General features: G+C 34.7%; 2 protein-coding genes across 5 annotated transcripts in view; one reads left to right on the forward strand and one right to left on the reverse strand.

The window, feature by feature from the left end:
• IFT74 (intraflagellar transport 74) overlaps positions 1-25,509 on the reverse strand; it is a 97,355-nt gene that overhangs the window by 62,480 nt on the left and 9,366 nt on the right. For all 4 annotated transcript variants that reach the window (XM_061132268.1, XM_061132266.1, XM_061132267.1 and 1 more), the window contains 5 exons: positions 23,386-23,434; positions 21,494-21,592; positions 21,271-21,331; positions 18,609-18,668; positions 16,514-16,575 (listed from right to left, as the gene is read on the reverse strand). In XM_061132268.1, coding sequence (XP_060988251.1) covers positions 16,514-16,575; positions 18,609-18,668; positions 21,271-21,331; positions 21,494-21,592; positions 23,386-23,434 — 331 coding nt within the window. The remainder of the gene's footprint in view (positions 1-16,513; positions 16,576-18,608; positions 18,669-21,270; positions 21,332-21,493; positions 21,593-23,385; positions 23,435-25,509) is intronic.
• LRRC19 (leucine rich repeat containing 19) lies at positions 1,299-13,464 on the forward strand. The gene is made up of 5 exons (XM_061132271.1): positions 1,299-1,697; positions 7,165-7,254; positions 8,236-8,749; positions 10,508-10,696; positions 11,216-13,464. The coding sequence occupies exons 2-5, from the start codon at positions 7,174-7,176 to the stop codon at positions 11,542-11,544; spliced, it is 1,113 nt and encodes a 370-aa protein (XP_060988254.1). The 5' UTR covers positions 1,299-1,697; positions 7,165-7,173; the 3' UTR covers positions 11,545-13,464.

The raw sequence follows: 25,509 nt of genomic DNA on the forward strand, positions 1-25,509 counted from the left end.
AGTAATGTCTTCACTTTGAACCTCAATTACTGTGGCATAATAAATGTGTATGCTGCTGCTACAATTTACATGGGTATATCTCAGATATGCAGATGACACCACCCTTATGGCAGAAAGTGAAGAGGAACCAAAAAGCCTCTTGATGAGAGTAAAAGAGGAGAGTGAAAAAGCTGGCTCAAAGCTCAACATTCAGAAAACTAAGATCATGGCATCTGGTCCCATCACTTCATGGCAAATAGATGGGGAAACAGTGTATGCAGTGTCAGACTATTTTTTTGGGCTCCAAAATCACTGCAGATGGTGATTGCAGCCATGAAATTAAAAGACGCTTACTCCTTGGAAGGAAAGTATGACCAACTTAGACAGCATATTAAAAAGCAGAAACATTACTTTGCCAACAAAGGTCTGTCTAGTCAAGGCTATGGTTTTTCCAGTGGTCATGTATGGATGTGAGTGACAGCTGGACTGTGAAGAAAGCTGAGCACCGAAGAATTGATGCTTTTGAACTGTGGTGTTGGAGAAGACTCTTGAGAGTCCCTCGGACTGCAAGGAGATCCAACCTAAAGAGATCCAACCAGTCCATCCTAAAGGAGATCAGTCTTGGGTGTTCATTGGAAGGACTGATGCTGAAGCTGAAACTCCAATACTTTGGCCACCTCATGCAAAGAGCTGACTCATTGGAAAAGACCCTGATCCTGGGAGGGATTGGGGGCAGGAGGAGAAGGGGACGACAGAGGATGAGATGGCTGGATGGCATCACAGATTTGATGGACATGAGTTTCAGTAAGCTCCAGGAGTTGGTGATGGACAGGAAGGCCTGGCGTGCTGCGATTCATGGGGTCGCAAAGAGTCAGACACGACTGAGCGACTGAACTGAACTGAACTGATGCACTCACAGAAATTTCAAACATAAAAGAACATCTATTTCAATCTCTTTGTTTCACAGATTAGGGATACTGAGTTAAATCTGTTAGAACTAACTCATTCTGAACCCCATATTACTTACTACCAACAATGAATTTTAACTATGTTTTTATCTGATAGATCTACTACAATTAGATGGGAACGAATGTTGTAAAGTATTCCATTTTACACAGGGGAAGTTACACAAGGAAGCACAAGGAAGGTACGGATTCTTTGAGGGCCACATAATGGCCAAGGGGTGGGTCTTTTGATGCTTTGAGCAGTCTGCTCCTGTTACAACTTGGCGGTAAAACCACCAATGATGGTGTTATAAAATGAGTAAACAACAAAGGTGAAGCTCACTGGAATACAAAACTTGGTGCAATCTTTTCAACTTGAGTCTTTCAAAATATAAAATACCTTTAGGACTAACATTTAAATAACTTTAGCAATGCATCTTTCAAATTATGCATTCTCAATATTATATACTTTAACTCACAGGTAAATTTGTTAATATTTAAATTTCTCAAGAGAAATTAAGAAACACAAAGATTAAGCTAAAGCCACCTTACTTGTTATACTAAAAAAAGTCAAAGATGACTTTAAGAAATTATTCTTAGAGTCAATCTTTTGCTAAGGAAGTCTAGCTTGTTTTTTTCTTCCACCTGTTCAGTGAGTACAAAGGTTAAGACAAAGTGAAATAAATCACATGACATGCTTTTTTTTAAATGGTGTAGAAGAAAGACAGCAGATTCCTTACACACCAGTCTCAGAGACAAAAGAAAAAAGGAAAGGTAAGATCCTATATATTTATAGGTTTGGTGACTGTTGTTGAATTTTTAAAAATATTTAAGCTTGTTACGTCTACATAAAAATCTTTATCTTTAATAAGTGATGAAAGAGCAGAAAATATAATTGTATATTCATGACAGCTATCTTAGAAATACAAACCTGGGCACAGCCAAAAAATCTTTTCCAAATAGAGTAATAATGTAAAGCAAAGTAATTTGTGGGGAGGAAGATTTCATCTAGCCAATCAAATTTATAAGATCTTTTAATTTTGAAGTATATTAATCACAGAGCAATCGGAAGTGACATTAACCTAAAAACAAATTTATAAGATGAAAAAAGACTGGATAATATGTGATAATTGTTAAAACTGGGTGACGATTCTTTTCCTGAGAAGTTTTTTCCTTGAAATTTTCCATTATAAAACTTTTTAAATTTGAAAAAAAAAATAGAAAGTTAGTTCTATGATATTACAAGAGAAAAGTTAACTGTGAGTTATTAATACCTTACTATAAATACATTGAATTCTGGTATAAATATCTAAAATATTTAATGGAAAAACTGTATTACAGTATACACACTTTATTTAACCAAGCCAAAATAACAGCAGTATCTTTTTATTTCAGAGAATATAATAGTCATATAAAGTACATGATCAAAAACTCAGAAATTCACACTTGAAACTGTGCTAAGAAGAATACTGTTTCTTTCTCAATATATACCATTTCCTTTTGTGTGAATCTCTTTTCCTATAATATAGGGTATAGGCTATATAAAAGAACATTTAATCTTATAAAACAATTTTTTTAAAAACCTGATATTCCATTTGTTCTCTATTTTTTAATCACTAAACTCAAACCAAAATATCATTTCAAAATAAATTTCAAATTGAGAAAAAAATCTAAAGTGAGAAAAAAGCAATAATAACTTTTCCTCTTAAATCAACTTTTTAAATAGGGCAAACTGACTCAAGAATAATTTCTGCTATCAGCTATTTATTTCATCAATTTGATTTCTTCAAGATAGCCATTGTGTCTGTTTAAGGATTTGTTAGCAAATGTTTCTGTCTAAGGATTTGTCTATGTAGTGTTGTGACAGTCAACATCAATCCCCTTTATCAATCTTTTCCCTCTCAAAAGATGTACAAATACAAGAAAAGCCCCATGGCTAGTGTGGCTCAATCAATGCATTTCATAGCTTTAGACCTACTAATGCTTTAGACTTTTTGACTGTTTTCTTGAACAAAATCTACCTTAAGCTCTGAGTATGTGTCTTTTCTAACTCTAAAATTTATCAAATATAAATTAAAAAAGATTCCTTTTCTAACCCTTATGATTTTATCCATTTAAGCATAATAGTATAAAGTAGCTGATAAATATAATAAATACTTGACAATCCTCTGTCTCCATTTCCACAGTCTCACAATCCTACCTGACCTCCAATACCTTTTCTAGCTGCTTCTATTCTGTGTCAACCCTTTTCTTTATAGATTATCTGCTTCCTTTATTCATCCTTATCCTGTTTATCTCTTTAAAAAAAAGGAACTTCTCCCTTACCTCTATATTACTCACAAAGGCATCCTACAAAAACATCAGTAAAAATTTCACTACACCACTGAGAAATACCAAAACAAACCACTGAGGAGGTTGCATACTAACTCCGAGAGATCACTAAACACGGGTACGTACCTTTTATACACGATTCAGGGATCCCCTTTTTGTGGGCAGTGGTCTGGCATAGGTGATAGTTTGAAATCATTTCTGGCTCTAAAAGGGATGTTATTATGATCTACATTCAAATTGCAAAATCTAGGAGAACAGTGGCTTTCTCTTATAATTTTGATTTAGCCATGGAAAGAAAGAAATTGGAAAGGGAATTAACATAAACGGATCAGTGAGGAAGGCAATGAGGAAGTTAATTAGAATACACCAGTATTGACATAACAATAAATTCCTCATTGCCAGCGCGGCAACACACTTTAGTAACTTGAAATGAACCTTGTTAACAGTAGTTTCTTACTCCCTGCTTTGAAGGAATAAACTGCCCTAAAAAATTGTAAGCAACTGATTATACTAAGTGCTATAAGAAGGTTCAAAAGACTAAATTTTTAAAAATCACTAAGGATAATAATAACATAACATATTCATACCCTTTCAAACAGCTCATTTGCAGCAGTTTCTTTTTAATATTAATTAACTAATAGATAATTTTAAAATTAATTTTTATTGGAGTATAGTTGCTTTATGCAGAAGTGTCTAACATTGATTTTAAGAAAACAAATAAAAATAAGAAACATTAAGGTCATGAATAAAATGGCTAAATGGAAAGTATTTAGTGAGAAGAATTACTGAAATAAATGACAATTTCTAGTTAGGGCATGTTGAATGTACCCACTAACATTGACTCCTGTTCAAAAACCTACTAAAATGAAAATAAAAGGTAATATGAAGTACAGAAACTTATAATGACAAAATGAATAGAAGAGGAAACAGCAATAAAATCTAGAAACTAGAAAGCTAAAAGTTAAGTGGAAACTGACTAGGAAATCAAAATTTTCTGAAGCCAGCAGTGGGGAAAGCTGAGAAGCTACTTGTTTTATGCTGTAGAACCCCTAGATGGCTCAGAGATTGGCAGCACCAGGAATTCTGGAAGTAGAAAAGGAGAGATGCTGAAACAGCTGAAAGTCTTTCTCTCAGACACTGCCCAGTCAGGTAAAGTCCCCCTACTACCTAAGCAGAAAAATGAGGGTTTTTTTTTTTTTTTTTTTTATGCTGGGGAGAATAAAACTAATGAAATCTGGGCATAAGTGACTACAGGGATGTTATGTCAAAAGCAGGGAAAATAACATTAAATACTAATTACTGAGCTAAACCCAACTTTTTCATCACTCAGCTCTCAGAACGCTGGCCACTTGGTGTCACCTTTTCAGGCAGTAGATCAGGAAAGTCATTTTGAGGAATCTAAGCAGCCCAAAAGGAACAATCTAAAGATAATGATGTTAGGGATGCCCCAAGAAAACAGCCTATTAAGGTCACTCCATAGTAAGGTATAAAGTTGGGTAAAAGCTGGGAATTCTCTGGAGGTCAAGCAGTTAGGACTCTGCCCTTCTACACCAGGGGGCACGGTGTTCAATCCCTGGTCAGGGGGCCAAAGAACCAAAACATAACACAGGAGCAATACTGCAACAAATCCAATAAGACTTTAAAAATGGTCCACATCAAGAAAATATTTTTTTAAAAAAGAACCATATAAATGCAGTTTCCAATCAGTTTTTTCATTTCCCATTCTTATATGTAAGTCCTAAACCAAATATTAACAGATATGGGAAGTTTAAAAGAAATCCTCTAATAAAATGGATACTTATCAAAAGAAACTGGAAAAACATGACCTTAAGACACAAAGACTTTTCAAGGGGAAAAAAACCAAGAGATACAACAAGAAGAAACAAGAAAATATATTCCTATGACAGTATATTACAAAAGAAATTTTCAGAGAATTAAAAAGAGCTCTGAGAATTAAAAAGATAACAGGAAAGAGAAAACTTTAATAGAAGAGTTTGAAGATAAAGTTCCAGAGAGCAGAGCAAAAACACACAGAGATGAAATGCAGACGAATAAACATAAAAGATTAGAAAATCATACAAGGAGATCCAATTCCTTTTAGAATTAAAGGAGTTCTAGAAAGGGAAGTAAGATTTTTTTAAATGGGAAGAAAATTATCAATATCATCAATGAAATAATTCAGAAAGATTCCCACTGTTTTCCAATTGAAACCACCCACCAATTACCTATTTCATAGACTTTCACAAAATAGACTCTCACAAAGGATCATGAAATTTCAGAATAGCCACATTAAGGCTATATTGTACAGCACAGAGAATACAGCCAATGTTTTAATACTAACTATCAGTGCAGTATAATCTTTAAAAATTCTGAATCACTATACAATTTACCTCTAACTTCTATAATATTGTTCAGCAACATACTTCAGAAAAACAGCTTTGAGGTTAAGAAGTGGCAAGTTACGTAAAAGGATAAAGAATTAGAATGGCACAGCATCTCATTTCTTAACAGTAATACAGTCATGGTTGGTTGAATCCACAGAAGTAAAACCTGTGAATACAAAATCAGGCCCTTTGTAATGTACATTCATTACATTACACCATTTTATATAAGGAACTTGAACATCTACAGATTTGGTATCTGCAGGGGCTTCTAGAAACCAATCCCCTGCAGATACCAAGGGATGACTGTACTAGAAATCCAAAGACAACGGAGCAATGCCATCAACCATTTGAGGGAAAATCATTTCCTACTTAGAATTCTAAGAATTCTAAGAAATCCTACTTAAAATTTCTAGCCAAAATATCTTTCAAGGTCTAAAAAGTATTTCCTCCTATGGACCTTCTCAGGAAGCTACTACAGGAAACTCCATGGAAAAAAGGCAGTAATCCAAAACAAGGCATTCTAGAAAACAGGAATCCAATAACAAGGGCAAAAGAGAATCTCTACAATGAAGACAGAAGGAGAGTGAAGGTCAACAACTCCATAGAGGGCCTAGTGATCAGCTCATCCATATCAGAGCATGGCAGCAGGCTCTAGCAAAGACTTTTTCAAGCAAATGAAATAGATTAAAATATCTAATATACATAAACTATTGAGAGATTTGCTAAGAGTGTTTGAGTATAAATTAATGGGGGAAAAAACCCTAAGCACAGGAAAAGAAAACAAACACAATTAACTAAAGAAAAAAGTATGCAGGAACAGAATAATAATCCTGTTAACAGGGCTCAGTCTTTGACAGTTTTATACATTCCTGAAGTATAAACTGAGTTATATAAACTGCAGCTGCTGCTGCTAAGTCGTTTCACAGTCTTCTAACCACAATTACAATTGGCTATGTTTGGAAAGTGAAGAGACACTAGATATATATTTGATGCATTGAAGATAAGGAAAGTGAAGAGATAGTAGATATATATTTGATGCACTGAAGATGAAGGTAATGAGTTATTTGAAAGCAAGCTGAGGACTCTCATCTCCCAAACTGTTAAGTCAAAGGATAATATGAATAGATAATGCCTAAAGTCGAAAAGTCAAGAAGTAGCAATATGAGTATATACTTAAAGATGTATTAATATATACATATGTAAGTATATATATCCTTCTAGACTTTCTTTTGTGCATATATATTAAAATTTTTAAATGCACAACCACTTCAGTTGGTTTAAAGTTCCTCTCAATAGATCTAGGAACTAAAGAGATATCCTGAAAATTACTGTCTTTCATCCTCTCCAGGAGCATTTCAGTTTCTAAGATCAGAGTGCAGGGAGGGTGAAGGGATCTTTACTTGTTTCCTATTTTACATATTTTAAGAAAAAATAGACTTAAAAGGAGTAAAAAGGAAATCAAAATGTCCTCAAAAGACTAATGTTCTAGTCTCCTAACAAGATGTAAATACTCTCTTTTCTCTCAGGTTAGCAGTATGAAAACCAGGAGCATCGCAACCTTGTTTTGGCTGCTCTCCACGCTATTACTATCAGAAGAAAACCAGACTTCTAAAACAGTAAGTTTTTACAATCAAAGCAGTGAAAATATTTTCAAAGGTACACTATGTGTAAATTTAAATTGTAAAATGTTGAAGGCCTTAAAAACAAAAAAAAATCAAACTATCAAAATAAACTCTTTAGTTAGTAGGGTATATTCAAATCATGTGATCTCTGAGCCAGATTGTAAGTGGACAAAAGCAGTCTTCATTTTATAAAAAACTAAGTTCTTTAAAGCAAGAAATAATATAAAATTTCACTGTAAGATCAGAGATTAGTTATGACATAAAAACACTTTAAAATGTACAAAACTTCTTTAAAAACCACATATTTATGAGGGAAATTGTTGTTGTTACATTATTATTATTATTACTATCAGGGGACATTTCAACTGCAAAAACAGTCGAAACAAGAACTATTTCTTTGGATCTATATCCACATAGGCTAAGCACTTCTCGTCGGCTGACTTTAACACATGGCTCAATTTCTATTACAAGATATTTTCTTTCAAAATACCAAAGTTTGAGTTGTTAACCCTATACAGTTATATACCGAATATTGTTTTTTAATTATTTAATAATCTTAGATGTAATGTTGGTAGCTCTATTGATTTTTTAAAATTATATATTTTTACATTATTTTCTCACTATAAACATCAATCTTGCATACTAAAATACTAAATAAATTAACAGAATTATTTACCATTTATTGTCACATAATAAATGGTAATATATCAATATTCTTTCAATAATAATTATTTACTAACTGTTGGAAGATACTTATATGACATCAGAATTGCCTTAATCTTCAACACTCCATCCCAATTTTTAAAAGGAGTATTTGCTTTACCTTTTTACATATTTTAACATCAAAGTCTTAGATAGTAGACTTTTTTCCTAAAAAAAATTTCTTTCCAATGTCTAATTGCCTAGATATGAAAATTTGGGAAATTTTGTCAATATTTTTCCTTATTAATGCATTTCTAATTTTCTCTTTTTTAGGAAGTCAAATGTGATTCTAGTGCAAAGAATTATTCTTTGATTCCAGCAAATATCAATAAAAATGTTACTATACTTGACCTCAGTTATAATCAAATTACTCTAAATATTATAGACACAAGAGTTCTACAGACATATTTTTTACTCAATGAGCTCTATTTGATTGAGAACAAAGTCAATATCCTACTCAATAATTCTTTCAGTAACCTGTCCAATCTAGAAATTTTAAATATCTGTAGAAATTCCATTGACACAATTCAACAGGGTGCCTTTACAGGATTACATAAACTGAAAAAGTTATATCTCTGCCAAAACAAAATAGTTCAACTGAATCCTGATACACTTTTGCCTCTTAAAAACCTGATACTATTGAATTTGCATGGCAATTTGATAAGCTATTTTGATGTACCACAACTGTTTCATCTGGAATTCATAATTTTGCATGGAAATCCATGGAACTGCTCCTGTAGTCTACTGAACTTTCAAAAGTGGTTGAAGACATCGAATGTGACACTAGGTAAGCATTCATAATTTAAATTAGTTAAAACCAAAATGATTGATTTTGGCTTGTTCCACCCTAGAAGTGTCTCTCATTTCAAGTCTTAAAGCAAAGGAAACTATTCCTGTTTAATGGAAACAGGAGAAACACTGAAAAGCAATTGCTGAATACAAGCTCTCCCTCTGCCTCTCCAGAAAAAAAGAAATAAGAGAATAAGCTTGAATGTTCTACATGTGTAAGATGAAACTGTCACTCTGCATACTGTTTGCAGTTTCAACACATAAGACTAATTTTTTTTTTACTGTTTTTTTTAATTTGTTTTTAATTGGAGGATGATTGCTTTACAATATTGTGTTGGCTTCTGCCATACAACAAGGTGAATCATCCACAAATACACATATGTCCCCTCCCTCCTGAACCTCCCCCTACCCCCCATTCCATCCCACACTCTAGGCTGTCACAGAGCACCAGGCTGAGCTCCCTGTGCCCACACAGCAGCCTCCCACTGGCTATCTACTTTACATTACTCCTTGGGAGGAAAGTGATGACCAACCTAGACAGCATATTAAAAAGCAGAGACATTACTTTGCCAACAAAGGTCCGTCTAGTCAAGGCTATGGTTTTTCCAGTGGTCATGTATGGATGTGAGAGTTGGACTGTGAAGAAGGCTGAGTGCCAAAGAATTGATGCTTTTGAACTGTGGTGTTGGAGAAGACTCTTGAGAGTCCCTTGGACTGCAAGGAGATGCAACCAGTCCATCCTAAAGGAGATCAGTCCTGGGTGTTCATTGGAAGGACTGATGCTGAAGCTGAAACTCCAGTACTTTGGCCACCTCATGTGAAGAGCTGACTCATTGGAAAAGACCCTGATGCTGGGAGGGATTGGGGGCAGGAGGAGAAGGGGACGACAGAGGATGAGATGGCTGGATGGCATCACCGACTCAATGGGCATGAGTTTCAGTAAACTCCGGGAGTTGGTGATGGACAGGGAGGCCCGGCATGCTGCGATTTATGGGCTCACAAAGAGTCGGACACGACTGAGCAACTGAACTGAACTGAGTGTACATATGTCAATGCTGCTCTCTCAATTTGTCCCCCACTCTCCTTCCCCTGCTATGTCTAAAGTCTGTTCTCTATGTATACGTCTCTATTTCTACCCTGAAAATACCAGTTTTCTAGATTCTGCATATATGCGTTAATATGCAAAATCTGTTTTCCTCTTTCTGACTTACTTCACTCTGTATAATAAGCTCTAGGTTCATCCACCTCACTAGAACTGACTCAAATGCATTCCATTTTATGGCTGAATGATATTCCATTATATATATATGTACCACAATTTCTTTATCCATTCATCTGCCAATGGACATCTAGCTTGTTTCCTAAATATTGTAATTTTTAAAAGTACTTCTTTTCTAAGGATATCCTGTCAGAGAGTAGGTGGAAGTAGGTACCCTACTTTCTAAACTACATACCATGTTCCAGATGCTCACCACAATCTAAATCATAACATCTTTACTTTACTAACACAGACAAACTGAACAATACACAAGAACTGCACTTAAACTGTATCTATAAAATAACTTAATAGACAGAAATAGGCATCTTTCTTCATTTTGTTGCTAGGCAAACACAATTAGCTTCTTTCTTATACCTTTAATGACAGATATGTCAAAAAAGTTCCAGGTAAAAAATTATAAGATGTTTAACCATAATATTTATTAACCATAATAATCTTATTTTCCATAATAAATCTTATTTTTTTCTAATCTACTAGAAAATGAGAGCATCACCATGTGTAGTTATCCAGATATCCTGAAGTGCTACAACATCAAAACAGTGCCTTACAAGGCTGAATGTTACTCAAAATTTCCTTCATCTATAACTGAAGACCTTCACATTCATTTTCAGTCCATTTGCAATTCAACATTTAATAACTCTTTGAACAACTTGACAAGAAATTCAGGTACTGTATTTGTTTTGAATATTAATATTGCTGAGGATAGCATACTAAATAAACTGAGAGAGTTCTCATTTTTCTCATTTTAAATTTCTTGAAACAGTGTAAAAGAACAATTCCTCCACTCAAGAAAAGATTAACAAAATATTGGGTTTCTTAAGTAGGCTCTGCTAGTTATCAGTCAAATGCCATTATGCAAATTATTTAACTTCTCTGAGCCTTGGTATTAACTAGTTAAGTCACAATACTTAACAAGTATAAATCAATAATGTTTCTGAGTGAATGGATAAACAATGCAAAGACAGGTAGTTATTTTGAAAAAAGGTATTCTTGCACCACAATATGAAATATATTTACTGCAGTTTTAGTAACTTTTGCTTAAGTAAGATCATGTATTACTTATTAGGGAGTTATTAGGGTATGTAATTATGGGGAGTTATTAGGATATGTAATTATGATTATTTTATTTTTGTCAATTTAACAAAATTCCTCTCCCACCCTTTCTTTCTTGTTATTCCATTTAAGAACATGAATCTCATGGAAAAAGCTGGGCTTTTCTTGTCGGTGTTGTCATCACTGTAGTGATGACTTCACTCCTCATTTCAGTTGCTATCAAATGTCCAGTATGGTATAATTTTCTGCTTAGTTACAATCATCATCGTCTGGAAGAACATGAAGCAGAAACCTATGAAGATGGTTTTACTGGAAATCCAAGCTCTCCTTCACAGATACCAGACACAAACTCTGAAGAAACTACAGTAATATTTGAACAACTACATTCTTTTGTGGTAGATGATGATGGGTTTATTGAAGACAAATATATAGATACTCATGAATTACATGAAGAAAATTAATTTCTTTCAATGTCTGATTTTTAAAAAAATGTTACCAACTCACTCACATTTTAGGCATGGAAATTTTGATCAATGGTATACTGAACTATGGCCAGTAGACCATCATATTAATTGCAACACATAAATATCATAAAATTACACTCCTCTCATTGACTTTGTGCAAGTAGGTCCAAATACAGTAGCTGCCACTCCTTGGTACCTAACAGTTAAAATACTAGCATTACTATTATCAGCAGTATATATGAGACCCAAAATAATAGTAGGAAAAAAAATCTACATTATTCTTTAATTAAAGTGAACAGATTCTCATATTAGCCAGATATTTGATGTAACACCTATTAAAGTTTTACTGATTGGAATCAGTAAAGAAATAAAGATTTTGGAATTTTATCATGAGCTGAAGTGAAGAAAAGAGATAGCTTAAACTGACAACACATTAAGATTGATTTTATGCCCACAGAATGAATTCATGAAATTGGAAAATGCTTTTTAAATCTTTTTAAATGCTTCCTGAATTGGGACAACAAATTTCTGAAAATTTAGCAGCAATTTAAAGCACAGGCACAATGTCTGGGCACAGTCTCTTGATTTCAGTTATGAAGAAAGATTGTCATCAAAATAAATGACTGTTGCAACTGAATAATACAGTAACTTCCAAAGTGGAAATTATCTATGCATCTTGTTTTAAAAAATACCTATTCTGCTCTTTTGGAGGACATTTTTATTCAAGTGATTCTGTTCTGGAGCTGAGGAATCTTCAGTTAGCCTATGGTTAGTTCTTTGGGATGCTGTAGGCAGAGCAATGCTTCCAAACTTGTTTTCTAGAACATTAACTTCCAGAGAGACATTCAGAAGTATTTACAGGATGGAGGATTAAAAGGTACATGGTCAAAGTGATAGTTGTTCAGTTGTGTCTAACTCTTTGTGACCTATGGACTATGCTGTCCATGGAACTCTCCAGGCCAGAATACTGAAGTGGGTAGCCATTCCTCCTCCAGGGGATCTTCCCAACCCAGGGATTGAACCCAGGTCTCCCTCATTGCAGGTGGAAACTACTATAGAATTATGAGAAAATACTGGGTTTAAACAAAGTCAAACAAGCTTCTTTACTATAGGACTTATAGTAAGGAAGGACTTCTTTGCTACCCAAGACTTTACTAAGCTAAACTGCTTTCTGCTCTTCAAGAGCATAATATTAAGAATTTGCCAGATTTCCTGACAACAAAACCTTTTCTTTGATGCATGGCTACTAACAGATCATAGCACAATAATGGTCCAAAGAACACTGGCTTTGAAACTATTACAAGAAAAGTCTAAAGTGAATTATTTGCTAATTCTTTATCATCAACTGGCTACAATCATAATTTTAACAAGTTAATGTAAATAGTAGCACTAAAAACTGTAAAAAAAAATCCATCATTTTTACTTTTCATATGTGGGGTAATTTAGTATACAGTATTTTATCTATATATATTAGAAAAAATTTCTAAAACACTGAAATATATTTACAGATTAAATAATATGGTGTTTTAGATTTTCTTCATTATACAAGGAAGAGAACAGCATCCAGTGGTGTAGATGGAGCAGGGTTGGATAAAAGTTGATGGAGATGGGTGCTTAGGAGTATGTTATTTTATTTTTGTGTATGTTCAAATTTCTCTATAACATAAAGTTTCAAAAATGTGTATAACTGATAGTTGCTTAGAAAAAAGAGACTAAAAATAATGTAGATGTATATTATTTTCTAACAATAGTCATTTTTAAGGTTATATAAATAGTAAATTCTGTTCAAATGTCTACTGAGGAAAATAAAAATTGTTTAGGATGATATACTCTGTGAAATAAAATAACTGACTCATTTGTAATGCATATCTGCTTGTATTTATAGGAACATGTTTTCAATAAAGGATATAAATGCTTTATGTGTAGTATTTCTCGATAACAAATTATATAAATGTTATAATTTTAAATCTCAATTATAAGAGTGAGATAACTATATAAACATAAGGCATCTTTTTCTACATAACCTATCATTTTACAAAATGTTATTTCCTAATTTAAGAGGCAAATGTTCATATTTTATAAATATAGTAAAAATGAAATATAACTATGAAAAATAGCAAAGACTACAACAAATCTCTTATATTCAAAAGACTCTTATAATTATGTATATTTTTAAAAGATAAATGATTTTGGCTAATACAAAACTAAAAAAGTATAGACATTAGAAATGGAAGAAAATCATTAGTTCAAGCAGGTGTGTGAAACTGAATTAAAGCCAGGTACCATAGTAACATATTGAGCCTATATACTATAACCACTTTATTATAAGTAGGTGTTCCATAATAAAACATAGGGTCCCATGCCACAGTAAATGGTGGCACTAAAGGAGAAGAGAAAGAAAACATGGGTTTTTTATACCTGCTTTCTCAAGGTATGGCATTTCCTGCTCCCTTTAAATGTACAGGATAACACAAGGTATATTCTTGCATTATTAAGATGTCGGCCATCTGATTAACACATGAAATAAATCTATCCTCCTGGTATATATAAAAATAAACTTTATAAAAATAATTTGTCTTTAATTTAAAATTCCTCTTAAAGGGTCAAGTGACCCTATCTCACTCAGCCTTAGTTACGAACTATAGATACTAAGTTTCGAAACTGCTAACATTTTCAGGACAAAGTACCATATTTTAAGAACATTTTCCTTAATCAAAGAACCTAATAGACATAGAAATCTACATCATCATTAACTTTATAATCTGTGAGTTATCTTTTTGGATAAAATATCTATAAAACACGTACATGTAACGTTTACAAATCTGACCAGTGCATCACATAGGTTTGTAGATAAATGCGAAAATAAATGAGGACTAAATGTTCTAATGCTCTCTTGGAGCTGAAGCTTCAATACTTTGGCCACCTGATGTGAAGAACTGACTCACTAGAAAAGACCCTGATGCTGGGAAAGATTGAAGGCAGGAGGGGAAGGAGACGACAGAGGATGAGATGGTTGGATGGCATCACCGACTCGATGGACATGAGTCTCAGCAAGCTCCAGGAGTTGGTGATAGACAGGGAGGCCTGGTGTGCTGCAGTCCATGGGGTCGCAAAGAGTCGGACATGACTGAGCGACTGAACTGAACTGAAATGTTCTAAATTATATAAGGTTCTCAATGGGTTATAGTTTATTATATCTTATTTTTTAGACACCTAAGAGAGTATTTTATATGTAGTAAATGATGAATATTTGTTAACTGGTCTAAAACCAGAGCAACAAAAAGGAAGTTTTCAAGTATGTGTCTGCTTACCATAAATATGGGATTTTCTTAGTAAAAGGGAAGAGACTTTCAGTATATTTGTAATTTAAGATAGCACTTTATAGGAGCATCAAATGATAGACAGGGGTAGGAGATTTCTTTGTTTTTAATGAAAAGAAAATTCTTCCTTTACCTTTCAAATAATTCATCTTTATATTTTAACATCCTATTTTTCATCAAGTATTTACTGTACATGTGGAGGTAATATGCCAGTATTTTTGATGTTATAGAATTTTGGTAATTTGGGTTAATTATTATCCTTGCTCTCAAGGAAATTAATATTGATAAGTTTATGGAACAAAATGTGTACAGTGTTTGTACAAAATAGTTCATCTTCTGTTTGCGCTGCTTTAGACAATAATTAAGGTCAAAAAGTCAATAAAGAATAATTGTTAACTACTGATAGTGTCTGAATATTTGTGTCCCTCCAACATTCATATGTTGAAATCCTAACCACCAAAGGTAATGGTGTAAAGGCTGGGAGGTGATTAGGTCATGAGGGTAGAGTCCTCATGAATGGGATTAGTAAGTACCCCTTAAAAGAGATCCCAAAGAGCTTCCTAGCTCTGTCTACCATGTGATGATATCACAAGAAGGTATGAACCAGTAAGAGGGCCTTCATCAGAACAGGACTATACTGCTGCCTTGATCTTGGACATCCCAGCCTTCAGAACCCTGAGCAATACATTCCTGTTGTTTATAAGTTACCAAGTCTATGACATTTTGTTACAGTGGCCCAGATGGACTAAGGTCACTATATTACTTCCACTTATCTTTGTAGGCATTACTATCACTGCCACATTTACCTTATCATCAAAGTCAAAGTTACTTGGGAGCTTCCTGGGTGGCTCAGTAGTAAAGAATCTGCCTGCCAATGCAGGAGACCTGGGTTCAGTCCCTGATTTGCGAAGATCCCACATACCACAGAGCAAATAAGCCCATGCACCACAACTATTGACCCTGTGCTCTAGAGCCCAAGAGCAACAATTACTGAGCCCAAGAGCCACAACTACTGAAGCCTGCATTCCATAGAGCCTGTGTTCCCCAATAAGAGAAGCCACCACATGAGAAGCACAACTGGAGAGCAGCCCCCATTTGCTGCAACTGGACAAAAGTTCACACAGCAACAAAGACTCAGTACAGCCAAAAATAAATAAAACTATTGAAAAAAAAAGATTTAAAAACCAAAGTTACTTGGTATTTGGTCTTTGACTAGGTTATATATATAAAGATGCACATACAATCTACATTTATAAAGTAGATTACTAATATAACAATTATCAATTAGTAAGTGAGTAATAAAATAATGTAAATAGCCCATGGAATAATAAAGTGCATCTCATTAGACTGGGGCTTAAATCCCATAATTTGAATTAGTTAAGAAGTTCAAGTTAAAATTGCAAATGGTAGAGATGTTCTTATCCACCTTGGATTTAAAACTCAGACAGGTAGAAATTTTATCTAAATGAAGACAACAGATACATTAACAATGCAGTCTGTATTGCAAATATTCAACTTTTTAAAATTAAAAAATGCAACAGGGAAAAACAATGAAGAAAACTATAAAGAAATAAATGGTTCAGAAGTTAAACTACCTATACAGGTCACTTATAAATCTGTTTGACTTCTAAATGGATTGTACTCACGCTTGTCTTTCGGTAAATATAATATCCATACTTTGTGTTTCTCGATCATTTTGAGCTTTAAGCTGAAAAAAGAGTTAACTGAAAGTTAGTGATAAAAAATTACCATTAAGCCAAACTATCTATTTAAAGGTCATTCTGATTATGAATCAATTAGAGATTATAAAAATAATCCTAATGTCACAGGCAAAGTTTTAAAAAACGCATATGCTTTACTTAACAAACCACTACCAACACCAAACACAAAGAAACACTCTTTTTCACAGGCATTATAATCTCACACCAAAAATATTCATTGTTTACTGACTGTCAAGTAATCTAACGTAAACTTTACTTATATAAACAGAATTTCAAGATTTCATTAAATGTTCAATAGTTGATTAGTAATATGTCAAATCTAGACCCAACACAAGTTTTATTCTTAAATCATTCAGGATTTTACCTGAGTACTCCTATTTGACTCAACCTGCGCACAGTCAGTCTAGACTTTGGACCTATCTCTCATAACTAAAAAAACATTAAGTTTTCATTTTTTATATTTGGCATTAAAAATACAGATTTTAAATTGAGAATTCTCCTGTTTTAAAGTTAAGAAGTTATATGACGCAGCAATCCCACTCCTGGGCATACACACCGAGGAAACTAGATCTGAAAGAGACACGTGCACCCCAATGTTCATCGCAGCACTGTTTACAATTGCCAGGACATGGAAGCAACCTAGAGGCCCATCAGCAGATGAATGGATAAGGAAGCTGTGGTACATATACACCATGGAATATTACTCAGCCATTAAAAAGAATTCATTTGAATCAGTTCTAATGAGATGGATGAAACTGGAGCCCATTATACAGAGTGAAATAAGCCAGAAAGGTAAAGACCATTACAGTATACTAACACATATATATGGAATTTAGAAAGATGGTAACGATAACCCTATATGCAAAACAGAAAAAGAGACACAGATGTACAGAACAGACTTTTGGACTCTGTGGGAAAAGGCGAGGGTGGGATGGTTCGAGAGAATAGCATCGAAACATGTATATTATCTAGGGTGAAACAGATCACCAGCCCAGGTTGGATGCATGAGACAAGTGCTCAGGCCTGGTGCACTGGGAAGACCCAGAGGGATGGGGTGAGGAGGGAGGTGGGAGGGGGGATTGGGATGGGGAACACATGTAAATCCATGGCTGATTCATGTCAATGTATGGCAAAAACCACTACATTACTGTAAAGTAATTAGCCTCCAACTAATAAAAATAAATGAAAAAAATAATCAAGTTAAGAACTTCACTACATTATTATTGCTTTTGTGCTTATTCGCTCAGTCATGTCCAACTCTGTGATCCCATGGACTGTAGCCCACCAGGCTACACTGTCCATGGGGACTCGCCAGGGAAGAATATAGAGTGGATTGCCATGTCCTCCTCCAGGGGATCTTCCCAACCCAGGGATCGAACCCAGGTCTCCCACATCGCCAGTGGGTTCTTTACCAGCTGAGCTGCCAGGGAAGCCACAAAATTTAGAAGAGTCATTTTATAAATCCTATGCTTTTATAGTCTTTGAATAAATAAATGATAAACTATATAAATTTTATTTATTTTCTTCCAAATATTTATAATCAATTAAGCTAGCTATTATCATCATTTTCTACCAAATACTCATTAAGAACATTGAATACAATTTCTCATTTACTAATCAAAAGTACTGTTATGTCTGGCATCATATGGTAACTATTCATTTTCTCCTTTTCTAATACAATTCTTCACTGAGTACTCAGCTCCATGTGCACAAATATTAAACCAGAAGTACTGCAAACTAATTTACATACAAGGATACATGGATGGGACTCCCTAACTAATACTGAATGAGAGACCAGTTCAAACACAGCCTTGCAGAAAGACACTAAATCATCCACTTGAGAGAGTCAACCAACAGGAAGAAATTGTAAAAGAGCAACTAAGGGAACTCAAATATAACAGTAGTATTTAGGATCAGAGTAATACCTATCTTCATGGTACAAGGTTTTATCAAGTTACTTCCAGATATAAATGCTTTATTTTAGAGGCTATATAGATCAACTGCTTATAAATTTTCTTACCATGTTGTAATCATTCATTACTTCTTCCATTTCAGTATTGGTATTAAGTTTATCTGCCAACTAAAATCAAGAGTACAAAAAAAACATTCTATTAGTCTTCATAAATTCTTTCTATAATCCATAATATAGGTATTCAATCTTACAAATAAATAGTTATTTAAGTATTACTACTTCCAAGACAAAACAAATATTGAGCTACTTAAATAAGTACATTCTATGCATTAGGGCAATCAACAAACTACATTTTTTGGAAGGAAAAGTAAGCAGTAAAGAACTATTCTTTCTGCAGATAATACCTCAAGACTTTTGCCTTCTCTGAAAAGATGTCTAAGCTTATAAAGAAGGATGTTGAGAAGACAAAATCTGGGGGAAGATCTTTCTCCTTCTTTTACCCAAGGGGAAGAAATGTTAATGGATTTACAAATTTACACCACTGAAAATGTAAAATGATTTAGTCTTTTAAAAATTATAAAAAAATTAAATTGAAAAAAAATCAACAGGGCATGGCACAAACAGAACACTTCAAACAGAAGCATACTTCAAAAAGTCAGGCAAAGGACATGGAAGCAACCTAGATGCCCATCAGCAGATGAATGGATAAGGAAGCTGTGGTACATATACACCATGGAATATTACTCAGCCATTAAAAAGAATTCATTTGAATCAGTTCTAATGAGATGGATGAAACTGGAGCCCATTATACAGAGTGAAATAAGCCAGAAAGGTAAAGACCATTACAGTATACTAACACATATATATGGAATTTAGCAAGGTGGTAATGATAACCCTATACGCAAAACAGAAAAAGAGACACAGATGTACAGAACAGACTTTTGGATTCTGTGGGAGAAGGCGAGGGTGGGATGGTTCGAGAGGATAGCATCGAAACATGTATATTATCTAGGGTGAAACAGATTACCAGCCCAGGTTGGATGCATGAGACAAGTGCTCAGGCCTGGTGCACTGGGAAGACCCAGAGGAATCGGGTAGAGAGGGAGGTGGGAGGGGTATCGGGATGGGGAATACATGTAACTCCATGGTTGATTCATGTCAATGTATGACAAAAACCACTACAATATTGTACAGTAATTAGCCTCCAACTAATAAAAATAAATGAAAAAAAAAAAAGTCAGGCAAAAAAAAAGTTAGACAGTGACAGCAACAGCAAACATATTTATCGATTTACCTTGTGCCAAACCTTGTTCTGAGTCTATTATATGCATTGTTTCACTTAATTATCACAAGTACACTATGAAGTAGATATTATTATCCACATTTTGCAGATACAAAAATTTAGCAAGTTGTCAAAGCAGAATTTGAACAGGAAGGCTACTAAAAGCAAACTATCTGGATGTAATTGACTCTAAAAGACTAAACTTTCCTAATGTAATATATATTACTATATATAATATTTTCAATTGTGATATGGATAATAAGTGCTTTTGTTATTGTTATTGTTCAGTTGCTAAGTTGTGTCTGACTCTCTGTGACCCCATGGACTGCAGAATGCCAGGATTCCCTGGCATTTACCATCTCCCACAGTTTGCTCCAACTCATGTACATTGAGTCGGTGATGCCATGCAACCATCTCATCCTGTCATCCCCTTCTCCTCCTGCCTTCAATCTTTCCCAGCATCAGGGTCTTTTCCAATGAGTCAGTCTTCGCATCTGGTGGCCCAAGTGTTGGAGCTTCAGCTTTAGTATCAGTCCTTCCAATGAATATTCAGAGTTCATTTCCTTTAGAATTTACTGGTTTCATCTCCTTGCTATCCAAGGGACTCTCAAGAGTCTTCTCCAGCACAACAGTTCAAAAGCATCAGTTCTTCAGTGTTCCACCTTCTTTATGCTCCAACTCTCACATCCATTTATGACTACTGGAAAAACCACAGCTTTGACTACAAGGACCTTTGTCGGCAAGGTTATGCCTCTGCTTTTTAATACACTGTCTAGGTTGGTCATAGCTTTTCTTCCAAGGAGCAAGTGTCTTTTAATTTCATGGATGCAGTCACCATCTGCAGTGATTTTGGAGCCCCCAAAAATAAAGTCTGTCACTATTTCCATTGTTCCTCCATCTATTTGCCATGAAGTGATGGGACCAGATGCCATGATCTTAGCTTTTTGTATAATAATGCTAATAAGATCTAATATTTACTGAAAACTTACTCTGTGTTAGATAACTGGCTAACTGTGATTATACTAGATGCCCTATTGTGACAGAAGACAAAACACTGCATTTTGAATGAAATGGAAGGATAAAGGCAAGCTTGGTACTAACTAAATTTTTAAAACATCATGATGACAACACTCTGTAGAAAGATAAAAGTATTTTTAAAGCAGTGACATTGCTAATACTCAATACATTTTATCTACTCTAAAAAATATTATTTTTAAATTGTTAGGGAAAAAAGTATGCATGTTCTGTATTTTTAAGTGTTTTTCTTTTAAAGGCTGGAAGAACATCTATTAATCTGTAAAGCCAAAATATTTCTCGGGAGGCAAAGTAGGGAGAAAGCAAATATATACTTTAATGTCTACACTTGCTATGGTTTCAATCTTTTTCACTATGTATGTATTCATGCATTATTTGGTATACAGCATTTTCTAAAGTGGTAAAAAGCAATGAAAATATTCAAAAGAAATTCTCCCAGAAAAGACCAAATACCATGTTGTAGTCTGCTAGTTGTCCTTGAAACTCTTTTATTTCAACAGCTAGAGTCTCAGCTCTGTAAATATAAAATACATTCATAAATACAGAAATAGGCAGATGAACATTATGAATATTATGTTTAACTACAAATGTAGTACTAAAATTCTGAAACATATTACATCAAATGTTACTCATAATAAAAATATACCTTGCATACTTTAACTGCAAAATTACTCACCTCTTTTCATATGACAAATATACTGAATTCTCTTGATTGTACATTTCTATTTCTTTCTGAAGTTTATTGATTTCTGTTGTAAGTTCACTTATTTTACTTCTAATGGAAAGAAATAAAGAAATTAGTAATACTTCCAATCCAGAAAAGTCTTTCTAGTTAAACAAAATAAACTTTTCATAAATGTATAACAACAATATAAATGGTTTTGTGAAATTTCACTAAAAAAAGAAAAACAATTTAAGCAGCTTATTTGATTAAGGTGGTATACTTCAACTGAGAAATTGATAAAAGTTCTTTATTCATTAAAAAAGATGAAACAGTATTAGAACGGAAACCTGGGCAAACTGGTACAATCTACAGACAGAAGCAGACACCTAAGTGTCACTCTCACAGTTCTTGCTACCCTCTAGGATAGGATTTTTCAAGAGCAGCACTATGGACATTTTAGGTCTTTGAATAATACTTAAAACAATACTTTCTGTGCACTGTAAGATGCTTAACCGTCTCTCTGGTATGGATGTCAATGGCACATCCCCCAAATCCAGTTATGACAACTAAAAATGAGTCTAAAAATTGCCAAATATTCCTTAAGGGGGCAAAATCAATGCCAGTTGAGAACCACTGTTCTTCACTCAATTAACATAAATAGATAATTGTAATTTTTAGTACAGAAGTACAAAACTTGGAGAAGAGAGGCAATGTGATGGTGAGAAATAGCTCTATCACCTTACCTTCTTTTGATTAAAAGGTGACTATATATCAATACTGATGGCCTCACTCTCATTCTTACTGATGTCGGCTTTGAGGACAGATGGGAGAAAACCTTCCCTTCTCTTACTAACTTCTAGGAGTTTGAGGATCAAAAGGACTCAAGTAACCGAACAGGAAAAGAATTAAGAAGGACTAAAAGAAAGAAAACAGAGATTTCAGGATACGATAGAAGGATACATTAAATAGAATGCAAGTAATTGGAAAAGACCCTGATGCTGGGAGGGATTGGGGCCAGGAGGAGAAGGGGACGACAGAGGATGAGATGGTTGGATGGCATCACCGCCTCAATGGACATGAGTTTGAGTAAACTCCGGGAGCTGGTGATGGACAGGGAAGCCTGGTGTGCTGCGATTCATGGGGTCACAACGAGTCGGACATGACCGAGCGACTGAACTGAACTGAAGAAAGAAAGAAGACACAGAGGATGAACCAACCAGAAAATAAAGTAAAATGGAAAAATAGAGATAGGCTAGATAGGCAGAGAAAAAAGTAGGTATAGAAAGAGAAAAGGGTTCTTAATTTAGAGCTGCATACTTAAGAGATATATAACAAACTTATGAATTAAATAAAATTAGGCCACATGTATAGCAACTGACTAAATATATACTTATGTAAAACTCTGTAGTAATTATTATAAATAAGTATATATATTTTATGGATAAGGAAATGGCAACGCCCTCCAGTATTCTCGCCAGGAGAATCCCATGGACATAGGAGCCTGGTGGGCTACATACAATCCAAGGGATCGCAGAGTCAGACACGACTAAAGCAATTTAGCAGGCACTAGCAGGCACGCATATATATTTTATCATTCATACACCTATCTATGAAGAATATATTTCAGAATAATTAGTGAAAGAAGCATAAAATATTCTTCTCATTAGATGAAAAATAGTGAACTAGAAATATATAGCTCACATACATTCTAATACATAAAATTTAACATCTCAGCCTAACTGTACCACTACCATTTGTGATGACATCTATTTAGAGCCAGATTAACCATAAATTATGTCAGAACACAAAATAATCTTAACAATTAACAGATACCTAATTATCTCAGTAAGTACTATAATTAAAACTTCATGATGATTCATAGAAAAAAAAAGTATATAACATACCGAAGAAGTCCAAGATAGTAAGATTTGTCTAAAATTTGCCTCTGGGGACCTAAAAAAAATTTTTAGGTATTAGTGTTCAGTTTGAAAATGCCACCACATTAGCAAATCCAAAGCGCAACCAGAATTACACTCAACAATTCTCTAACAGCCCTCCCAGTAAGTCTAAAAACCTGAAAGAAGCAATGAAATAGAAAAGAGAACTAATATCTTAGCATCATGACATAATGGAAGCCTGAATTAAGACCACAAAGATGGGACTAGAGGTTGGGCTGTTAAGAGAGTGGATTCAAAGAACCAACAAAAACATTGGACTCTACTGGTTAGGGTCACTGAATGGAAACTGGGCCTAACGGGGTCTAGAACAGGACTAACCAAGAGAACGTTCTGCTACAATGGAAATATTCTATAGCAGCACTGTCCAATAAAGTAGCTACACGGGAATACTGACCACTTGAAACATGGCTGGTGGTATGTGAAAAGAAGAGAAGCGAAAAGCAAAGGAGAAAAAGAAAGATACACCCATCTGAATGCAGAGTTCCAAAGAATAGCAAGAAAAGATAAGAAAGCCCTCCTCACGATCAATGCAAAGAAATAGAGGAAAACAATAGAATGGGAAAGACTAGAGATCTCTTCAAGAAAATTAGAGATACCAAGGAAACATTTCATGCAAAGATGGGCTCAATAAAGAACAGAAATGGTATGAACCTAACAGAAGCAGAAGATATTAGGAAGAGGTGGCAAGAATACACAGAAGAACTATACAAAAAAGATCTTCCTGACCCAGATAATCACAATGGTGTGATCACTCACACTCACCTAGAGCCGGAAATCCTGGAATGTGAAGTCAGGTGGGCCTTAGGAAGCATCACTAAGAACAAAGCTAGTGGATGTGATGGAATTCCAGTTGAGCTATTTCAAATCCTAAAAGATAATGCTGTGAAAGTGCAGCACTCAATATGCCAGCTCATTTGGAAAACTCAGCAGTGGCCACAGGACTGGAAAAGGTCAGTTTCCATTCCAATCCCAAAGAAAGGCAATGCCAAAAAATGCTCAAACTACCGCACAATTGCACTCATCTCACACACTAGTAAAGTAATGCTCAAAATTCTCCAAGCCAGGCTTCAGCAACATGTGAACCATGAACTTCCAGATGTTCAAGCTGGGTTTAGAAAAGGCAGAGGAATCAGAGATCAAATTGCCAACATCCACTGGATCATTGAAAAAGCAAGAGAGTTCTAGAAAAACATCTATTTCTGCTTTATTGACTATGCCAAAGCCTTTGACTGTGTGGATCACAACAAACTGTGCAAAATTCTGAAAGAGATGGGAATACCAGACCACCTGACCTGCCTCTTGAGAAATCTGTATGCAGGTCAGGAAGCAACAGTTAGAACTGGACATGGAACAACAGACTGGTTCCAAATAGGAAAAGGAGTATGTCAATGCCGTATATTGTCACCCTGCTTATTTAACTTATATGCAGAGTACATCATGAGAAACACTGGGCTGGAGGAAGCACAAGCTGGAATCAAGATTGCCGGGAGAAGTATCAATAACCTCAGATATGTAGATAACACCACCCTTATGGCAGAAAGTGAAGAAGAACTAAAGAGCCTCTTGATGAAAGTGAAAGAAGAGTGAAAAAGTTGGCTTAAGGCTCAACATTCAGAAAACTAAGATCATGGCATCCAGTCCTATCACTTCATGGCAAACAGATGGGGAAAACAGTGGAAACAGTGGCTGACCTTATTTTTCTGGGCTCCAAAATCACTGCAGATGGTGATTGCAGCCATGAAATTAAAAGACACTTGCTCCTTGGAAGGAAAGTTATGACCAAACTAGACAGCATGTTAAAAAGCAGAGACATTACTTTGCCAACAAAGGTCCATCTACTCAAGGAAATGGTTTTTCAAGTAGTCATGTATGGATGTGAGAGTTGGACTACAAAGAAAGCTGAGCGCAGAAGAATTAATGCTTTTGAACTGTTGTGCTGGAGAAGACTCTTGAGAGTCCCTTGGACTGCAAGGAGATCCAACCAGTCCATCCTAAAGGAGATCAGTCCTGAATATTCATTGGAAGGACTGATGTTGAAGCTGAAACTCCAATACTTTGGCCACCTGATGC

The sequence above is a fragment of the Dama dama genome, chromosome 29 (genome assembly GCF_033118175.1).
Source record: "Dama dama isolate Ldn47 chromosome 29, ASM3311817v1, whole genome shotgun sequence".
NCBI classification, from domain to species: Eukaryota; Metazoa; Chordata; class Mammalia; order Artiodactyla; family Cervidae; genus Dama; species Dama dama.